This window comes from Rhinatrema bivittatum, chromosome 2 (assembly GCF_901001135.1).
Source record: "Rhinatrema bivittatum chromosome 2, aRhiBiv1.1, whole genome shotgun sequence".
Taxonomy (NCBI): Eukaryota; Metazoa; Chordata; class Amphibia; order Gymnophiona; family Rhinatrematidae; genus Rhinatrema; species Rhinatrema bivittatum.
This window is the reverse complement of record NC_042616.1, coordinates 75,049,431-75,071,485: the sequence shown is the minus strand read 5'-3', so window position 1 is coordinate 75,071,485 and position 22,055 is coordinate 75,049,431. Positions and strand designations below refer to the sequence as shown.

Sequence of the window (22,055 nt, the reverse complement as noted above, 5' to 3'; positions counted from 1 at the left end):
AGGAGACACTCCATGAAGTTACTAAGTAGAAGATTCATAACAAATTGTAGAAAATATTTGTTTCACTCAATACTCTTAAGTTCTGCATTTCATTGCTGGAGGATGTGGTAGTTAGCATAGATGGGTTTAAAAAACATATGGATAAGTTCCTATGGGAAAAGTCCATAAACTGTTATTAACCAACTAGACTTGGGGAAAGCCACTTACAAATACCTAGGTGTGAACAGCATGGAATCTATCTATCTTTTAGAGATGTACTTTGTGTAAAAATTTCATGTCGGGCTTCGTTTCAGGGCCCCCCCATGGGAATTTTGGTTTTTTTAGTACGCACTATCGGAAGTTAGCGCCCACTAACAGGAGTTAGTAGTTAGCGCCCACCAACTCCCATTAGCGCGTACTAACTCAAAAATGAATTTTTTTCCGAAATTTCGGAAAAAATTCAATTGTTTTTCGGTTCTCCCAAACCATTCTGAATTAGGCATACCTACAACCTGGATTGGCTACTGTTAGAAACAGGATACTGGGCTTCATGGATCCTTGGTCTGATGCGGTGTGACAGGTCTTATGTTCTTTTCATTGGAGAAACTAAATATTATCAAGCCCCCATTGTTATGGTATGCATTATCAGCTGACATTCCGGCAGAAATTGGTTACCTAAAATTAGTAAAAGTGTGAAGGCATAGCTCTTCAATCAGGCCTTCAACAACTGTGTTTTGTTTAAAAGCAGAGCTGCTTTTATTTTTTAGCCAGGAAATGTGCATCATAAACTTCTGTATTTAACATTTTCATTTTCACTGTTGTACCATATTTGAAAAATCTCATCTCTGAGGATAACTTTCAGATCTTCTGAGATACCACAACATTTTTATACCATGAGCGCATGATCTCACAGATGGGAATAAGTATATATTTACAGGTCAATATTCAGAGCCATTTAGCGAGGTAAGTACTAATTTATCCAGCTAAGTGGCAGCGTCTGAATATCTGGCTATGTTCAGTGGCCATCACTTACTTATCCAGCAAAGTAGTTAGCTGGTAGGGATGTGCAGGCAAAAAGTTTTCGTTGCGTACGTGATACGTATTCGTGGGGGGTCAATTCCATTTCATGCGGAAGTATGGACAATTCAATAAGTTGTCGATCTGTAAATACGTTACTACTAAATTAACTACAACCCCCCACCCTCCTGACCCCCCAAGACTTACCAAAACTCCTCGGTGCTAGTTTCATCATGGCGCCGATAGCCTTTGTCACAGGGGCTACCGGTGCCATTGGTCAGCCCCTGTCACATGGCCATCGGCGCCATCTTGTGCTCCTACCATGTGACAGGGGCTCACCAATGGCACCGGTAGCCCCTGTGACATAGTATGGGCAAAGGCTATCGGCGCCATTTTGAGTCCTGGCGTCGGACGGCAGATCGCTCTGGGACCCCCGTTGGACCCACAGGGACTTTTGGCCAGCTTGGGGGGGCCTCCTGACCCCCACAAGACTTGCCAAAAGTCCAGCGGGGGTCCGGGAGCGACCTCCTTTCACGCCGGCCGTCCGATCCCAATACTCAAAATGGCGCCGATCGCCTTTGTCCTCGCTATGACGGCGATCGGCGCCATTTTGAGTATTGGCATCGGATGGCGATTTTGAGTCTCAAAATGGCGTCGATCGCCTTTGCCCTCACTATGTCACAGGGGCTACCGGTGCCATTGGTCAGCCCCTGTCACATGGCCATCAGCGCCATCTTGTGCTCCTACCATGTGACAGGGGCTGACCAATGGCACCGGTAGCCCCTGTGACATAGTATGGGCAAAGGCTAACGGCGCCATTCTGAGTCCTGGCATCGAACGGCCGCAGTGCAGGAGGTCGCTCCGGGCCCCCCGTTGGACCCCCAAGGACTTTTGGCCAGCTTGGGAGGGCTTCCTGACCCCCACAAGACTTGCCAAAAGTCCAGCGGGGTCCGGGAGCGACCTCCTGCACGCCGGCCATCCGATGCCAGGACTCAAAATGGTGCCGATCGCCTTTGCCCTCACTAAGTCACAGGTACCGACGGTCGGCCCCTGTGACATAGTGAGGGCAAAAGCAATCTGCGCCATTTTGAATACTGGCAGCAGTAAGGTTGTTGCAAGCATGAAGGTATGGTCGCTTGCACTAGGGGGATGTGAGCCCTTGGACCATGACACGGCTCAGGGAGAAGCCCCAAGGCACACACCATGGGAAGTGAGAGTGTCCAAGCACGGGCAGGAGCTGGAACAAGGCTGGATCAGGATCGAGATGGAATATCAAGGAACTGGAACAAGGCAGGTTCAGACCTCCACTGGATCTGCACGCACAGGTGAGATCCAGCAATGCAAGCTGGTCTCAAGAGTAGCCCTCCAGCCACTTGGTAACCCTTACAGACCTGCCTCTTGGAAACGACGAGTGCTTGAGGTTAGACGGAGGCTGAGGGCAGGAACAAGATGAGACATGGAACTCAGGAACTTGGAAAACTCAGACGAGGACTCGAGGAACTTGGAAGACTCAGGCGAGGGATTCAGGATTCAGGCACTAGTACAGGGTGAGCACTGTACCACAGTGCGCCCTACACAGCTGCCCATGGCTGGTCATGGACTATGCTGGAAGCGAAGAAGACTCCATATGAGAAGGTGAAGACTCGGAACTGGTAACATGATGAAGATTCAGAAAAGGCCTGCACCGAGGCACTTCCTACACAGCCGCCTGTGGCTGGTTGTGAACCATGCTGAAGCGGAGCAGGTTCTGGCTTGAGTCTAGGTCATGGACAGAAGCAGGAACAAGCAACTCTGAAGACCGGGAACAGGATTCAAGACTCAGGATTCAGGAACAGACCTCGGCATTAAAAACAAGGGCCTTCCGGAGACTTACGCTGTAGACGTGAAGACAGGCCTTGTGTTACAAAGCATCCTACACAGCCCCCCCATGGGCTGGTCATGTACCATGACTGGTGGCATGCCAGGAAAGGTGGACAAGCAGGAAACCTGGAAGTAGGACGAAGAGCCAGACACGGGAACATCAGGACCAGGACTGGAACATCAGGAAGAGCAGGAACATGGAACATCAGGACACCGAAAAGACGACAAGGGAGCTCCAATGAAGAACAGGACCAGGAACATTCACAGGAGACCAGGAACATCAAACATGAAGACCATCAAGACAGGCGGAGACCACGGAGAACCTTGCATGGCGAAGGAAACATAGACCACTGTGAAGATCCATACGAAGGTCCCGAGGAGAACAAGCTGAGCCCTTTTATATGGCTGGACAAGGCAAGGAATGATTAGGTCATCTGTTGGGGCTGTGGGTTGTTCCCCGCCGCTGGCCCTTTAAATATTGTACTGAGGTGCATGTGCATGCCTATGCAGGGTCTGATGCAGGAGTAAGGTAGCGACGTTGGCAGTGTCTCTGCTGCGTGAAGATGAGGAATTCGGCAGCATCACTCCTGCTGCATGAAGAGGCAGATCAGTGGCAGCTCCCTTGCTGCATGCGTTAGCAGGATCGGTAGCAGCTTCCATGCCACACGAGACGATCCTGGCACACGGCACTTGCTGTGAAGAAACAATGGCAGCCTGCTCCTCCTGCTGCATATAGCGGCGTTGGGCTGGCAATGAATAGGCAGCGGTGGTCTGGGGTGACCTAGGCCACAAGAAGGAAACTTCCTGAGGCGTCGGGCTGGGAAGATGGACGGGCGCCGTCCGTCACAGAAGGTGAGAGGCTGCTTGCGGGATGGGCTCTGCGAGCAGCATTGTAACAATGGTTCAACATAGTTTTGACTTTTACTTCATTACCACTTGGCATGCAAATTTTTTGATTAAGAAATTTCCCACCACTCTGTTTATTAATATTTTTCCTAAAATTCATAGATCCCAGGTGAATCCATCAAGCTATCCTATCAGGTATAGGCTCTCTTCTGGATCCTTTATTTTTCTTGACAGATTCCTACAGTCCTTTGCTCGTGATGGCCCTTCCTTTTTTATGATTCGGGTTATGTGATCTCCCTTCCGGAAAATACAGATTTGCCTACCTCATCCATCAATCTAGAATCTCTTTACCCTAATATCCCTCAATCAGAGAAGATTGCAGACGTTCCATCTACTCTCGATTTGTGCCCACCTAGCACCCTTATTTTCACTAATTTTCCTTTAGAACTCACTCTATTACTTTTAATAACAAATTGTTTTCTCCTTTCAGACAATTGTTTTCAAGCAAATTCATTGTATGGCTATGAAAGCCACAAAGGCCACAGACACTGCATGTCTTTATGTGTCATCATTTGAATCACACAGATTGTATCCCATCACCTTTCTGATCTTTAATTGTCACTTGGTGATGCTATATTGATGACATTGATGAGACTGGACGTACAATCTATATGTTTCTTGACAGGTCGAACTCCTGCAATCCCCCATTTACGTTTTGCAACAACTTTTCATCTTCCCAATTTGCATTTTTTGGATATTTATTTATTTCTCTTGAAAATGATAGTTTACTGATCTTGACAATTAGACACTTAGAGATATAGAAATAATATGTTACATTACAGTAGTCTCCATCCAAAAGTACTCCATAATAATAACCCTGTTGGTTAATTATTTACACTTGTAACATCTCTGAGGCATATGGCACACAGTGGATAAAAACAGCCCTTAAATGGACTTTCTTCTAGAGATGTGAATCGTGTCCTCGATCGTCTTAACGATCGATTTCGGCTGGGAGGGGGAGGGAATCGTATTTGTTGCCGTTTGGGTGTGTAAAGTATCGTGAAAATTGTTAAAATCGTGAGCCGGCACACTAAAACCCCCTAAAAACCCACCCCCGACCCTTTAAATTAAACCCCCCCCCCCCCCCAACCCCCCCCCCCAAATGACTTAAATTACCTGGGGGTCCAGCGGCACACTAAAACCACGGCACACTAAAACCCCTAAAACCCACTCCGACCCTTTAAATTAAATCCCCCACCCTCCCGAACCCCCCCCCCCAAATGCCTTAAATTACCTGGGGTCCGTAGCCTTAAATTACCTCCGTAGCGGCGGTCCGTAGCTAAATCGGGGGAAGGGGGAGAGCAGGAAAAGCGGCACACTAAATCGTGTAGTCTTCAGCCGGCGCCATTTTGCAAAATGGCCGCCGCAAAATGGCGGCGGCTGAAGACTACACGATTTAGTGTGCCGCTTTTCCTGCTCTCCCCCTTCCCCCGATTTAGCTACGGACCGCCGCTACGGAGGTAATTTAAGGCTACGGACCCCCAGGTAATTTAAGGCATGGGGGGGGGGTTCGGGAGGGTGGGGGATTTAATTTAAAGGGTCGGGGGGGGTTTTTAGGGGGTTTTAGTGTGCCGTGTTTTAGTGTGCCGCTGGACCCCCAGGTAATTTAAGGCATTCGGGGGGGGGGGTTCGGGAGGGTGGGGGATTTATTTTAAAGGGTCGGGGGGGGTTTTAGGGTGTTTTAGTGTGCCGGTTTTTCCTGCCCTCCCCCTTCCCCCGATTTACGATTTTTTGACGATAAATCGGGGGGAATTGGTATTGTATCGTGGCCCTAATGATTTTTGACGATTTAAAATATATCGGACGATATTTTAAATCGTCAAAAAACGATTCACATCCCTACTTTCTTCATTAACCAGGATCTGTTATTTACCACATGTCTGGTTGCTGATTCTGATAGACTTACTTGTGTTCTCTCCTTTTTCTGGCTGTGTGCATGCTGTATGTGTGGTTGTCAGGCGAGTCTGGTGCGTTTTAGCTCCTCATTCTACCTTTCATGAGGTTTTTCATTTTACCTTTCACAGTGGACATAATTTACAGAAGTTGGCAATGTTGATATGTAAACTCCTTTTTGGGCTATAATTCCATGACCTCTGCCTGCTTTCCTCTAGAGGTGTGCATTCATTTTTGCCGTATTGGCGATCCGCAACGTATATTGCACTATTCGTAGTATTCGTGGGGAAGCGAAATGTATCGCGATTCCCCACGAATACACAAATCTTCCCCTGAATTATACGGCCACCTAAATAAAAATTAAAACAAACCCCCCACCCTCCTGAACCCCCCAAGACTTACCAAAACTCCCTGGTGGTCCAGCAGGGGGTCCGGGAACCATCCCCTGCACTCACAGCCTCGGTGCTGGTTTCATCATAGCGCCGATAGCCTTTGTCACAGGGGCTACAGGTGCCATTGGTCAGCCCCTGTCACATGGCCATCGGCGCCATCTTGTGCTCCTACCATGTGACAGGAGCTGACCAATGGCACTGGTAGCCCCTGTGACATAGTATGGGCAAAGGCTATTGGTGCCATTTTGAGTACTGGCATCTGACGGCCGGAGTGCAGGAGGTCGCTCCAGGCCCCCCATTGGACCCCCAGGGACTTTAGGCCAGCTTGGGGGGCCTCCTGACCCACACAAGACTTGCCAAAAGTCCAGCGGGGGTCTGGGAGCGACCTCCTGCACGCCGGCCATCCGATGCCAGTACTCAATATGGCGCCAATCGCCTTTGCCCTCACTATGTCACAGGTACCGACTGTCGGCCACTGTGACATAGTGAAGGCAAAGGCGATCGGCACCATTTTGAATACTGGCAGCAGATCGCCTTTGCCCTCACTATGTCACAGAGGCCGACCGTCGGTACCTGTGACATAGTGAGGGCAAAGGCGATCGGCGCCATTTTGAGTTCTGGCATCGGACGGCCGGCGTGCAGGAGGTCGCTCCGGACCCCCGCTGGAATTTTGGCAAGTCTTGTGGGGGTCAGGAGGCCCCCCCAAGCTGGCCAAAAGTCCCTGGGGATCTCGGAGCGACCCCCTGCACTCCGGCCCGGCCGATGCCACTACTCAAAATGGCGCCGATAGCCTTTGCCCATACTATGTCACAGGGGCTACCGGTGCCATTGGTCAGCCCCCGTCACATGGTAGGAGCACAAGATGGTGCCAATGGCCATGTGACAGGGGCTGACCAATGGCACCGGTAGCCCCTGTGACAAAGGCTATCGGCGCCATGATGAAACCGGCACCGAGGGTGTGAGTGCAGGTGATGGTTCCCGGACTACCAGGGAGTTTTGGTAAGTCGTGGGGGGTCAGGAGGGTGGAGGTTGTAGTTAGTTTGAATTTTTAGCTTGGCACACGAATAGAAATCGCTGTATTAACGCATCGGGGCACCATACGGCCGAATGCAACCTATCTGCTCCCCGACAAATCCGAATCACAAATGCAACGTATGGCGTTCCTCTGCACATCCCTACTTTCCTCATTCACTTTTTGAGTGCTCCAAGTCCCTTAAGCAAGTCCCCTTCACCTTTCATTTGAATGAAGTACTACAGGTACTGTCTTTGCTATTGTATACCCCTATCTTTTTTTAAATATAGGCTAAACACTATGATGATAACTTTCAAATGGGTGCACGGATATGTGGGCGCATGGCACTATGGCAATTATATATCCTGCATGCACATACGTGCGCATATTATAAAATAAATCTGGCATGAGTGTATCTACTCCTAATTTTACAAGTGGGCATGTCCAACTGCGCAATGTTGGGTAGGGATGTACAGGGGTAAAAAAATTGTTTCATTTTTCGTTTCATTTTCAGGAGTTTTTTCCCTCACAAATTTTGTTTTATTTAATGCTTAATTTGTTTCTTTTCTTTAAAAGAAAGGAATCAAACATTAAAGGAAATGGGGCCTCTTGTCCCTACCATCCATAACTCCCTCCCAGAAAGATACCTGGGTCAGGATCCCCCAGGCCCCCCACTTACCTGGTCCAGTGGGGATCCACTAACGAGGCCTAGACCCCATGCTGAGGCCTTGGCCTTGTGAAGGCAGAGGCCGTGGTAGGTCAGGATGACCTCAGTTTAGGCTCTACACAAGGCTGAGGCTTGGAGGCCTGGTCCCAACCCCAGTTGACTAAGCCAGGACTGGGCAAGAGCCTGGGCCCAGTCCCAACAACTTGAGGCTCAGACCCAGGTCCAGTGCTGGTGCTTGATCCAGCCTGGAGGCCAGGTCTTGATGTTGAGGCCACAGCTTGGGCCAGGGCCAGAAGCCTGTTCCCAACACCAGCACCTCAACCTAGGCAAGGGCCCAACATCTGGGCCTTGGCCTAGGGTCAGGTGCAGGCTCGGAGCCAAGGCATCAGATAGCCTCTTTGTAGGTCTTCTGTCTTCTTTCTTCTTGTTGGTAATGATACAATCCACTAAAATAGTGCCAGAGTAAATAAACTCTGGCACATCCACCTCAGTGAAGGGCAAAATTTTGCTGTACGGCAAAACATCAGCATGACTCTAGTAGAGGGCATCATTACCAACAAGAAAAAGAAGACAGAAGACCTACGAAGAGGATGTTTGAGGCCAGGGCTCAATACCTGGACCTGACATGAGTCCTTGGCCTAGGCATCAGGATCTGGCCTCCAGCCAAGGCTCCAACATTTGACTGGATCCAGGTCAAGGCCCTGGCCTCTGGGCTTAGGCCTTGACCTTGTTGGACCTAAGCCTGGGCCTTGGCCAAGGCTGAGATCCTGGGATTGGGCCTGACCCTGGGCTGAGACCCAGTGTTGGGATCAGGCTTGGGCCCGGGCTCTTGTCTAGGCTGAGGCCTTGGCACCTGGGCCCGGCCTACTTACCAAGAACCAGCATTGGGTCTGAGTCTGGGCCAAGGCCCAAGTGTTAGGACCTGGCCTCCAGATCAGGACCTGTCATTGGTCCTGTGCCTGGGCTAAAGCCCAGGCATCAGGATCCAGCCTCCAGACCGGACCCTGGTGTTGGGAGCTCCAGCATAGGCCTGGCAGAGGCTTTAGGTACCCGAGGATTCAGATAAGCAATTTTTCAGGGGGGCCTCGGCCTTTCCTTGAATCTTGGTTGAGGCCCCAGCGTCATGTTCAGTCATAGCCAATGTCCCCTGCTTTGGACCTCAGCCTATGCGCTAGGCGAGGCCCTGGCCTAGGGCTTTGACATAGGCCTGACCAGAAGTTTTAACCAAATTAAACAAATAAGATTTGTTTAATTCACAGGACCCCTCAATTCATTTTGAGGCCTCCCCCAGATGAAACAAATTGGCCCTTATTCATTGTGTTTTGTAAATTCAGCTAAAAAAAATGCACACCTTTAATGTCGGGTTTGAGCCACAGAAGTCATGGAATTTTATAACAGGTATGCATCCACCAATTTGCTCTGTCTAGAGCTACATCCACCAAACCCCCCTGGTTCTTTAGCCTGCATTCACCCTAGTTAACCCAGACCCCACTTATAGATGTCTGCAAATTGTTTATTTAGACTTGTACCTCCTCCATGGCAGAAGTAAATTTGCGCTGAAATATACCTGGGAGCTCACCCAGACATGTAGGTACTTGCATGCACATCTCTTGGCCCCTCCCTGGAATGCCTCTTTTTTTCCCCAATGAGAGATATTCAGGCATCGGGACTTATGTGGATATGTGGGCAGCTTTTAAAATCAGGTGGACATGAGCATGCCCCCCATGTGTGACCATGTCCCGATTTTGGCATGCGTCCAGCTTTTAAAATTCACCTTTATGTATGATTAAGAGAACAATCTTTAAACATTACAGTTCCCACTGGCTGAAGAAAATCATGCAGCATCAGAGCTTCGTTTTTATGTCATTGAATGCTGTTTGCCATGGACCCACGGTGGCAGTTTCGCACTGCAGTGATCCATGGTGATGAGGATTTGATTTTTGAAATGGAAATGTTTCACCCTGTTGGTAACTAGGAAATCGAGTGGGCTTTCTCTTTTTTTTTTTTTTTATAGCCCCTCCTCTTACTGAATGCTTATCTGTATTATTTATGTATGTATTTATTTATTTATTTATTTGAAGGTTTTTCTATACCGATGTTTGTTTAATAACATCTCACCGGTTTACAGATAACTTGAGAATTAGCAACAGTGCTTTACAATTGTAAAAACATGAGCAGTTCTTGTATTCCACTTTTAAATGTCCATGCTCTTCCTTGGGTGTGCTCCCCTTTAATCAGTTGTCCTTGTCATGTGACTGGTGCCATTGCTTTGAAGCTATTTTACCTGTCTGATGATACCTGTTTAGTACCTGAAGGATTTATTTATTTATGTATTTATTTCTTTTGTATACCGACATTCGATCGAGATATCACATCGGTTTCCAGATAACAGGTTGAATAGGGCGAGAACTGCCCTATTTTTACATTGTAACAAGATAACAATTAAATTAATTTAAACAATAAAATAAAATACCATAAGAAACATTGCAACAGTTGTATATATAATGTGAGTATAGAGTTGTGGCATATAGCCTATTTACAATTACGATTTCTCATATCACTATGAATTATTGCCATGCCATCATGTTTTATTATGGACGTCTGAGTTTCTTTCACTGTCTGCTGTATCTAGCTGCTTTCTACTCTCTTTTCAGTTTCTTACAATCTCCCTTGAGACAGGTTCCTCTTAGGCATGGCATGTGTTGGGTGTTGTTGCATTTGCCATAGATCTGTCTGGTTACTTTTAAAGTGATTTGCCTCTTTTACAGAGACATTTTTTGTACTGAACTGTTACCTGTGTATATCCCGGAGTCCTAGTCTGTTCCTGCTTGTTCTGAAATAATTCATCATTGTTGGTATTATGTACATGTTCATTTTTTTTTTTTTATTAGAGTTTGAACCTTTTTATTATTGTTGACCTCTTTATGAATTTTCCATTGTGGGTTGATACTTGGTACCTTCTTCCACTCTCTGCCTCTGTAAAGGAAAGATATCATTTGGAGTATTGTGACTAATTCTGGAAGTCATTTGTCCAAAAGGATACAGAAATTGTGGCAGCGAGAAGGGCAACAAAAAGATGTCGACCCTGTATCATAAGCCGTACGATATGAGATTTAGAGAATAATTGTCAAAGCTATTTACTCATGCAAAACCTGGTTTTATATGTGTAGAGACCCTTTAGGGGCTCCGCTAATAAGTGTCCTAGTCTAGGACCTGTAGGAAGTGTATGGGGTTGGAGCATATCACTTTGCTTCAGCACTTCCTTTGTGATTGCTGCAGTGGTGGCCTCCTATATGCTCAGGGGCAGATATGGTTGAAAATCAGAATGGCATTTTGGTTGAGCTATTGAAGGAGATGGATGCATTGTTGTTGCCCTATTCTAGTGTCTGGTTATACAGAACAGAATGTGAGACTGCACCTTTCTAGACCACAACCCGGCGAGTAAATGTGTTGGGATTGGTTAAGGAATTTGGGGCGTTATTTTTGAGAGCTTTTTCCTGGAAGTCCTAGTCTTGGCTTAGAAAGGGAAATATCGCTGCCTGGGAAAGGAGTGAAAGAGGCAAGATCTGCTGATTCCAACTCACACTCTGTGGTTGGGCAATAATGACTCTGTGTCAGTGAAGCTGCTTTTGAGAAATTGTGAATATTTTATCTTATTTTTATATGGTGGGGGGCGGGGGGGGGGGAGAGAGGAATATTTTACCCACACTTCCTGCCCAAGAATGGGAAGAAAGAAGTTTTCCCTGCTGTGCTGAGTTTTTAGACGTCACAAGCAGATTTTGATAAATTACAGGAGGACCTTGTGAGACTGGAAGATTGGGCATCCAAATGGCTAATGAAATTTAATGTGGACAAGTGCAAGGTGATGCATATAGGGAAAAATAATCCATGCTGTACTTACACGATGCTAGGTTCATATTAGGAGCTACCACTCAAGAAATGATCTAGATGTCATATGGCCTCATTTTCTAAAGTATTGCAGGCCTGAGATACTTTAGGGAATGAGGGGCGGGGAGCCGAAACCATAGGAGGTGTAGCTATTGGGTGCGAACTTGGACGCGAAAAGGGCCTTACCTTTTCATCATCCATGGTGTTTTCGTGGAGTCGGCCCCGGTGACGCCCTGACTCCTCCTCTTCCGGGGCCGACTCCGCCCCCATTTTGGTATCGCACTCGATATGGGACATTTCGTGTGCGAAACGTCCCTTATCGCGTGCGATCCGTTTAGAAAATGAGGCCCACAGTGAATAATACATTGAAATTGTCAACTCAATGTACTGCAGCAATCAGAAAATCAAACAGAATGCTAGGAATTATTAGGAAGGGAATGGTGAATAAAACGGAAAATGTCATAATGCCTCTATATCGCTCCATGGTGAAACCGCATCTTGAATACTGTGTACAATTCTGGTTGCTGCATCTCAAAAAAGATATAGTTGCGATGGAGAAGGTACAGAAAAGGGAAAACAAAATGATAAAGGGGATGGAACAGCTCCCTTATGAGAAAAGGCTGAAGAGGTTAGGGCTGTTCAGCTTGGAGAAGAAATGGCTGAGGGGGGATATGATAGAGGTGTTTAAAATCATGAGAGATCTAGAACGGGTAAATTTGAATCAGTTATTCACTCTTTTGGATAATAGAAGGACTAAGGGGCACTACATGAAGTTAGCAAGTAGCTGTTATGGGAGTCTCTGTTTAGTGGACCCTTGGGCCGACCTGCTGGAGACGGGGAAAGATGGTCAAAGTCTCTAGTGAGTAGCAGGCCGGGAGGCAGATGTTCAGGTAGGACATAGATGCTCTTCACCCTGGAAGCTGGTACTCCCCCGGGAGGAGCCCGTAGGAGCCCAACCACTGGGACTTAGGTGGCTTCACCTAAGTCCCATCTGGGCCCCATCTGGGCTCCTCCCCCAGGAGGAGCCCAGATGGGGCCCAGCCGCTGGGACTTAGGCGGGTTGTGGATCAGGACAGGTAACTGGAACCAGACTAAGACAGTAGAAATACTGTAACTGGGTTCGGGTTCTGGAACCAGACAGGAACTGTAGCGAGACTCGGGTACTGTAACCAGGCAGGAACAGCAGCAGGCACTGGGTACTGTAGCAGGCTGGCAGGAACCAAACCGGTACTGAGCAGGCAGGCACGAACCAGCAGGAACTGTAGCAAGAGAGCAGGAACCAGCAGGTACTGTAGCAAGCAAGCAGGGACCAACAGGTACTGTAGCAGGCAGGCAGGAACCAAGCAGGTACTGTAGCAGGAACGGAGCGACGAAGCAAGGCGAGTCACTCCGGGGCACAGAGCAACAGGAAACCGGGAGTCTAACCCATTGCAAGGCAAAGACTGGATGGCCGCGGCCGGCTTATCAAGGCCGCGGCGTCTGACGTCAGAAGTTGGGCGGAGTCACCAGTGGCGGGAAACAGCCTAGAAAAGCGCCCAAGAGGCGCACGCGCCTAGTAGCCCCAGGCGTCCATGGGAGGGCTTGCAGCGGTGCAGCCCCAGCGGGAACGCTGCCAACCAGGCCGCAAACCAGGCCTCTGGAAGCGGGAATAGGTCCGGGAACCCGGAGGTAAGGGTCTGCCCGCGGTACTCGCGGCCAGAACCGCAACAGTAGCAAATTTAAATCTAATCTGAAAAAATTATTTTTCACTCAATGCACAGTTAAGCTCTGGAATTTGTTGCCAGAGGATGTGGTTAGTGCAGTTAGTGTAGCTGGATTTAAAAAAGCTTTGGATAAGTTCATGGAGGAGAAGTCCATTAACTGCTATTAATCAAATTGTCTTAGAGAATAGCCACTGCTATTACTAGCATCAGTAGCACAGGATCTACTTTGTGTTTGGGTATTTGCCAGGTAGTTGTAGCCTGGATTGGCCATTGTTCGAAACAGGATGCTGGGCTTGATGGACCCTTGGTCTGACCCAGTATGGCAATTTCTTATGTTCTTATGAAAATAATGCCTGATAAATCAAAATATCGTGCACTAAACCAAAAATAAAAAAAAAACCAATAGAAAATCTAACAAAACAGCAAAAAACAATTAAAGGGGTGGAACCAAAATGAAACAAAAATGGAACAAAATAAAAAGAAAGTTTTATCGATGCACACCTGTAGTGTACAATGCTCCTCACAAACATTAGGTCCAGTCACAATCAGCAGTGTTTATTAGCTAAGGTTTGATCAGAAATTAGACCAAAGCTTTTTTTATAACAAAATCTAATATTAAACCTTTAGAAGATTTATTTATTTTATTTATTTGCAATTATTCACAGTCCTGCTAATAATGGATAGTGTATTTTTTTTTCTATTTAATTTATAAGGTCTCAAATTACAACAAAAGGGAAAAAAACTATGGCTCAAACAAACTGCAAAACTATGTACATAGCGGGGACTAGGCTTTATTCTGGTAGGAATAATTATTCTTCATATAGTTTTAAGAGGAAGATTTTGCATTTACTAGTTTGAATGTACTATCAACAATATAGAAAAGCAAACTATACTAGCATCATAATACTTTATGTATACTGTATATATTGTATTATTTATGATGTCATTACATTGTTGTTTTAGGTTGGGATCCATTTGATGGTCAGACTCACCCAGGTAAGATGACTTTTCACAATGATCCCATCAACCTCTTTCTCTTAGGTGTTGGTTCATACAAAATCATTTTGACCTCTAGAAGGCAAATAAGAAGAAATATTCAGGTTTTGGCATATGATTATTGTGAAACCAGACATTTATAAGGCAGAAAACAACAAAGATATTTGGAATGACCTGAAAAATATATGGGGAATGAAAGTGTGAAAAGTAGGCTGAGTGGTTATATATTATGTCATAAAACACTCTACACACAATCTGGTAAAAGCAACATTTAGTTTACTATATGTTGTAAATATATGGTATGAAATCAGCAAAGAGAAACCACATCATAATGAATATTAGTAGAAGCACACAACATCACAGTAGGCATTAAGTAGATTAATCAAGTAAATAATATTGCAATCACAGAGAAAAAAATAAAGAAAAGGTATTATACAGAGAATATTCTTCTCATAGGTCCTGCTTGCTAAGGAATTATGGATTCTTGAAACGAAGGACTGTAGGACACAGTGAACTCCACATATAGAACCAGCTATTCACTCTCTTGTTTGTGGCTCATTCAATGGCTCACAGTTGAACACAGCTGTAACATATCTTATTTTCTCTGACTTTACTTCAGTGACTGCAAGTTAGGTGTTTCAGTTTGCACCCAAAACTCTGACATTAGCCATCTGGAGTTGTCAAGCTGTAGCAATCAAGACTCACAGTTACAGTAAGATGTATGACTCTAGCTATGACTGTTAGGGAGTTCTCCTGTACTAGTCTCCTGAACTCTGGCTGTCATCAATGTTATCTCTTAGAACAACAAATTTTAGAGGAATCAAATGTTTCTTGCCTCCTACCTTATCAGCTCATCAGTAACAGCCAGAGACAATGTGCTGAGACAGTGTTTCAGGATTTAATAATTCTTATGCTTAAGCTGTACTAAGCTATGTGCAGTGTACATATTGATCCACATTTATCAATGTATTGGGGGTTGTTTTGATCCATAGCTAACCCATTTTCATGTTACAATGTCTTCAGGAAATCTTAACTAGCTTCCTAAAATAATCTTCTTACAGAAAGAGAAGGAGCCACTAGTGATGCTCTATGACAGGGTATTGTTTTCATAGAGTTTACATATTGTGCTCCTTACCTTATACACAATTTTCAAGCAACAGATTTTTATTATGCTGGGAGGATTTGTTTTTAATTACTTTTGTCTTTAAGCCTCATAATCAGCAGGTCTAAAATGTATCTTTGTGAGGCCAGATAACTAGCCACTTAATTGGCTATCTTCAAAAGTTATCCAGTTAAGTGCAGTCCATTATCAAAACACAAAAATATTTCCATGGGCCTTCATCCTAATTCCCCACCCCACCTCAAATATAACAAATCCTTTGCTTTCCATGACTCCTCTAAACCCCTTCTATACCAAAATCATGGTTATAGTCCTCTAGGCCTCCCCCTCCCACCTCAGAAAAAAATTGGCCAAATTCACCAGCCTTCAACACCTCCCCCCATACAGACCTCCCACCCACCCAGTACCTTAAAATATGCTCTTATGTGGCCCGGAATCACCCAGTTATCCTGGGTGCTTCTAGCATAGCTCTTAGCAGTTGCACTGGGAGCATAAGGTATCAGCATAATTGTTCAGCCAGCTGCCTGAAGCGCCCAGAATTACCACAGACAGCAATTTAAATCCACATAAGGGCATATTTTAAAGTACTGGGTGGGTGTGAGGACTTGGGGGGGATGAGGGCATGGGGGGCGTTGGATGGCAACAGGTCTGGAGGGCCATTGCTGTGATTTTGATGTAGCAGGGGCTTTGGGGGGGGATCATGGCCAGCAAGAGCTTTGCTACATTAAAGGTGGGGGGATAGGAATCAGGACAGGGCCCAAAGTGAAGGATATTTTGTACAAGACTGCCACTTCAGTGGATATCTTTTGAAGATAACTGGTTATGTGACTGGTTATCTGGATATACAAGGCCGCATAACCTTACACCTAACTGACCTTATTCAAAAGTTAACTAGTTAGGTTTAAACTTATCTGGTTAAAGGTAGACAGATAACTTTAATCGGGGATATTTAGTGGGACATTTATCCCACTGAATATCTGGGACAAGTTATCTGGCTAACTTTAGACAATAACTGGGTGCACTCAGCAGTGTACTGAATATGGACCTCTGTGATTTTTTTTTTTTTTACTTGTTCTTATGATGTCCATGTTATATTCCTTTATTTTTGACTAGGGTTATCCTTATTCTAAATAGCAAGCTTTAGAAAAATATGGAGGCTTTTGTCTTCCCTTCTAGTCAGAGGTGTGAAGGTGCCAGGATCAATCACCTCCACTCCCCTTGGTGTATTTTACTATTGACACAGGTTTGGTGCCCTGAGTCTGTTTCAACGTTTCTGTTCCAAATCAGAGTCAAATAAGTTTGGAGCAGGAAACGTTTTCTAGCTTTGACCTTCACTCTGTTCTCAAGTCCAAAAAGCCAATTTTAGACCATAGACAAATTCAGTTCCAGGTTCAGTGTAGTCCCAGACTTCCATTGAATTAATGATATCTGACCGATCAATATTCAGAGGTCCAGTGTCAAAGTTACCTGAAAACTTTATGTGGGTATCTTTACCCAGATATTCAGTGGCATTTTTCCAGGTAAAAATGCTGCTGAAAATAATTGGACATCTAGATAACTCACAAGGGGCTCACGGGGCATTTGAATATTGGGAAATATTGTCGCGGACCAGGGCACCCCAATCCCCCTTCCTCCCAATCCTAAGATGAAAACCAGTCCTGTGATAGTGGCAAACTGAGCCCCCATCACTTCCACCCAAAAGGGAAAAATAGTAGAGAGCGGAGTGGAGGAGTAGACTCGTGGTTTGTAGCAGCAGCGAGGAAGGCAGCATTCAAATCCCATCACTGCTCCCTGTCACCTTGGGCAACTCACTTCACCCTCCGTTACCTCCGATCCAAACTTTGGGCCAGATTCATTAAGGCTTTTCTCCCATTTTGTGTCTATCAAGGAAACCCTCAGGGGTAGATTTTATAAAGTTGCGCACACGCTTACTTTTGTTCGCGCACCAGGTGCGAACAAGAGTACATGGGATTTCAATAGATGCGTGCGTATCCATTAAAATCCTGGGTCGGCGCGCGCAAGGCTGCCCAAAATCGGCAGCCTTGCGCGCGCCGAGCCGCGCAGCCTGTCTCCGTGCCCTATGAGGCTGCTCCGAAATCAGAGCGGCCTCAGAAGGGACTTTTCTTCGGCCTCCCTCCACCTTCCCCTCCCTTCCCCTACCTAAACACCCCCCCCCCCCCCCCCCCGGCCCTATCTACACCCTCCCTACCTTTGTTGCGAAGGTTAAGCCTGCTCGAGGCAGGCGTAACTTGCGCGCGCCGGGCCGGCTGCCGGCGCCATGTTCCAGTCTGGGGGCTGGTCCAGAGGACGCGGCCACACCCCTGGAACGCCCCAGGGCCAGAACCACGCCCATGGCCCCGCCCCGGATGACCCGTCGGTCGCATCACCTCCCCCCCCCCCCGACACGCCCCCTAGTGAATCAGATACTTAGATTGTAAATCCTCTGTTAATGGGGAAATTCCTATATTACCAAAATGTAATCCACTTTGTTAGTGTCTGAAAAAGCGGAATATAAATCAAGTAAATAAATAACTACAGAGGCAGATTGCAGTAAAATAGCCTAAGGGATTTTTTTTCAAAACTGGCCCTTGGGTATCTGTCACCCTCAAGCACTTTCCCTGCAGCACATGTGCCAGCTCCCAAAAGCACGCCAAATCAACCCTGGAATCTGGTAGAACTGAGCCAAAATATCTCCAAAAAAATTTCATCTTTCTTAAATAACTAAGAAGTTGAGCACATTCCAGCCTAGATCTGAGTAGAATCCCCATTCCATTCATCCAAATTGCTGGGGCTCCCAGTCCCTACACATTTGCTTATATCTCTTATAGAGATATATTCTGGATTCTCAGTCTGGCTCTTAAACCAATTTGCAAGTAATGACACTGCCAGCCAGTGTCAGACACACACACATGCTCAATCACAAACAGATTTTTAGATTCTGGAAACATTCAAGTATATTTAAAATGGGCTAAGCCTGTAAATTTTGGGGTTTAGGTGCGTGGCCGGGCCTTGTGCATGCCGCGTACATTTTACAACAGGCCCAGCCACACGCGTAAACCCTGGTATGCGCTGAAGTGCAGGGCCTCTCCAAAGGGGTGGGCTGGGGAGGGGGGGGGGCGAGGTCTGGGCAGGGAGGAGCAGGCCGGGAAAGCGCAATTTGACGCTGTCCTGGGGAAGCGAGCGCCAGCAGCCGGCTGGTGCATGGAGATTACTTCTGTCCAGAGGAGCAGTAAGTACCAAAATAAAAAATCGGGGGATAGTTAGGTTAGGTCTAGGGGGCGGGGAGGAGAGGGGAAGAGGGAGGAAGGTTAGGTAGGGAGGTAGGGATTGTCCCTCCCAGTCCGCTCCTTAATTGGAGCGGACTGGGAAGAATGCTGATCGCATCACCACAAGTAATTGGAAAATCCCTCCCGTATATGCGAGTCATGGGTCACCTGCACATGCGCCCGCGGATTTTAAAATCCGATGTGCGCGTGGCCGTCAGCTTTTATAACATGTGTGCACCAGGAGGGGGTATAGGGCTGCCATTGCCCACAATATAATTTTTGATCTTTGTGGAGGGAGGAAAGGCTACTACTGCCAGACCCTCAAACATGTCCAGGAGGGGAGGCTCTTTCCTTCTCCTGCTGGACTGAATATTAAGTGTGAATACAGCTGACAACTACTGCACATTTGGGGTGAATTTTAAAAGTCCCATGTCAGGGTGTTCCAGGGTAGGGTCAACATTTACGCATGTAAATGAGGATTTTAAATCCGACGTCTGCAGTATGTGTCAGACTGTTACCTATGCTTATTTACTTCTGCTCTTAATGAGACATAAGTCAGAATTAAACTAGTTATTATTATTGTTGTTATTATTTATTATTTATTTCTTTTTATATACCGATATTCACCCTGGGTATCACATCGGTTTACATGATGTAAGTGAGATGGTGTGATTATAGACCACACTATTTTATATTACAAAACAAGTATTAATTACATCGAGGTGAGGTTTTGATACTAATACATTCATACAAAATACATTTGGTGAGTATATAGGTAGGCTTTAAATTGTTATATAAGGATATATATAAGTATTCTACATACTAAATATAGGTATTCTACATACTAGACTAATGTAATCAATACAGGTAACACTATAGAATCAGCTAGAATGCTGTAAGCGTTAATTCATTTGGGTGGTCGGCTGTTTTTTTAGAAGATTGAGGAGGGTTGGCTGATGTTTGATTTTGTGGGGTTGTAGTAGGAGTCCTGGAGTTAGTTGTCGGTTGGGTAGGCTTTTTTGAATAGCCATGTTTTTAGTGATTTCTTGAAGTTCTGTGGTGAAGGTTCTATTCTGAGATCTTCTGGTAGTTTGTTCCATAACGGAGGGCCAGCTATTGAGATTGCTTGTTCTCGGATTGAGACGAGGTGAGCCATTTTGTTGGAGGGTATGGAGAGTAATCCAGTGTAGCTGGAGCGCAGGTTTCAGCCAAAAACTGACTTGGGGAGGGGTCTGGAGAGAGGGGGGGAGTGTGGGCTGAAGAACTAGAAGGGTCTGAATGATCTAAAGATAGACTGGGCAAACTGGTGTACTAATTTACTACTACACAATTTGTAAGAGAAAAGCATACAACTTTATTATCATAAGTTTCAAAAACAATTTAGGAAATGTGTCCTAAAATATAAACCCATACACTCACTCATTCACACTTTAAAAACATCCATCTAATACAAAAATGGTAGTCAGCCCTATGACCCCAAAAATTTATACAATAGTATATATATCATGTTTTAGTGCAAAATTGTACACATTGGCTTCCCTGTGGATGTACCCACTTACAGTCTATGCCCGGCTTTCGCCCTTGTCTACTTAATACTAGGGATGTGAATCGTTTTAGGACGATTAAAATTATCGTCCGATAATTTTAATATCGTCTTAAACCGTTATGGAACACAATACAATACAGATTCTAACGATTTATCGTTATAAATCGTTAGAATCGTGAGCCGGCACACTAAAACCCCCTAAAACCCACCCCCGACCCTTTAAATTAAATCCCCCACCCTCCCGAACCCCCCCCAAATAACTTAAATAACCTGCGGGTCCAGCGGCGGTCCGGAACGGCAGCGGTCCGGAACGGGCTCCTGCTCTGAATCTTGTCGTCTTCAGCCGGCGCCATTTTCCAAAATGGCGCCGAAAAATGGCGGCGGCCATAGACGAAAAAGATTGGACGGCAGGAGGTCCTTCCGGACCCCCGCTGGACTTTTGGCAAGTCTCGTGGGGGTCAGGAGGCCCCCCACAAGCTGGCCAAAAGTTCCTGGAGGTCCAGCGGGGGTCAGGGAGCGATTTCCCGCCGCGAATCGTTTTCGTACGGAAAATGGCGCCGGCAGGAGATCGACTGCAGGAGGTCGTTCAGCGAGGGTTCTGGCGCCTCGCTGAACGACCTCCTGCAGTCGATCTCCTGCCGGCGCCATTTTCCGTACGAAAACGATTCGCGGCGGGAAATCGCTCCCTGACCCCCGCTGGACCTCCAGGAACTTTTGGCCAGCTTGTGGGGGGCCTCCTGACCCCCACGAGACTTGCCAAAAGTCCAGCGGGGGTCCGGAAGGACCTCCTGCCGTCCAATCTTTTTCGTCTATGGCCGCCGCCATTTTTCGGCGCCATTTTGGAAAATGGCGCCGGCTGAAGACGACAAGATTCAGAGCAGGAGCCCGTTCCGGACCGCTGCCGTTCCGGACCGCCGCTGGACCCGCAGGTTATTTAAGTTATTTGGGGGGGGGTTCGGGAGGGTGGGGGATTTAATTTAAAGGGTCGGGGGTGGGTTTTAGGGGGTTTTAATGTGCCGGTTTTTCGATTTTTCGATTTTTCACGATTTTTAACGATTTTTCACGATATTTTACCCCCCCAAACGGCAACAATACGATTCCCTCCCCCTCCCAGCCGAAATCGATCGTTAACACGATCGAGGACACGATTCACATCCCTACTTAATACTTCACAAAAACATAAAACATGATTATACAATGCTATACATCACTGTTGCCTATCCTCAATTACTCTTTATTTGGCTGACTTCCTTATGTAAATCTCTTTAGAATAAACGTTCTTCACTTTGCTGTTAATAGTTATTCACTGTGGTCTGACCCCAACAAGCAGCCCCTGTTTCACATCCATCTGCTTCCTCAGGGGGACTGCAACCACTGAGAAAACAAACCTAAATTTTAGATACACCTAAAGACAAATACCCAGGACACATTAACCACCATAAATACTTAGAAGCCTTTTACCACAAGTCGTCTATTATTCAGCATATTCCAGGCTGTCCACCAATTTCAAAGCTGTCTTCAACTGTCTCCCATTTCTTCCAAAAACCAAATTTCTCATAATGCAGCAAATCTCCTCACAATAGATGTAAACCTAAATAATACCAAACACACATACTAAACACCCAGCCTCATTAAATTTGAAAACCACACAGCCTGTACCTAGGTCTTACATAAGTCCAATCACTTACCGTTTCTCTAACTTTCCAAAGAATGTCTCACAAGAGACAGACATTTCCAAACACCTTCATTTCCAACCAATTCAAAGAACATCCAACTGCACCACAAATTCACTGTGGTGAATAACATCTCT

The 22,055-nt window shown here is 46.2% G+C and overlaps 1 protein-coding gene and 1 long non-coding RNA gene across 2 annotated transcripts in view; one reads left to right on the top strand and one right to left on the bottom strand.

The window, feature by feature from the left end:
* The window catches only part of ADCYAP1R1 (ADCYAP receptor type I), a 596,453-nt gene that overhangs the window by 283,313 nt on the left and 291,085 nt on the right, over positions 1 to 22,055 (top strand). The window contains exon 5 of the mRNA XM_029588349.1: positions 14,281 to 14,313. Coding sequence (XP_029444209.1) covers positions 14,281 to 14,313 — 33 coding nt within the window. The remainder of the gene's footprint in view (positions 1 to 14,280; positions 14,314 to 22,055) is intronic.
* The window catches only part of LOC115084052, a 64,401-nt gene continuing 52,990 nt past the window's right edge, over positions 10,645 to 22,055 (bottom strand). Inside the window, exons 2-3 of the long non-coding RNA XR_003854463.1 lie at positions 14,310 to 14,388; positions 10,645 to 10,702 (exon numbers count right to left, since the gene is read on the bottom strand). This is a non-coding gene — a long non-coding RNA (uncharacterized LOC115084052). The remainder of the gene's footprint in view (positions 10,703 to 14,309; positions 14,389 to 22,055) is intronic.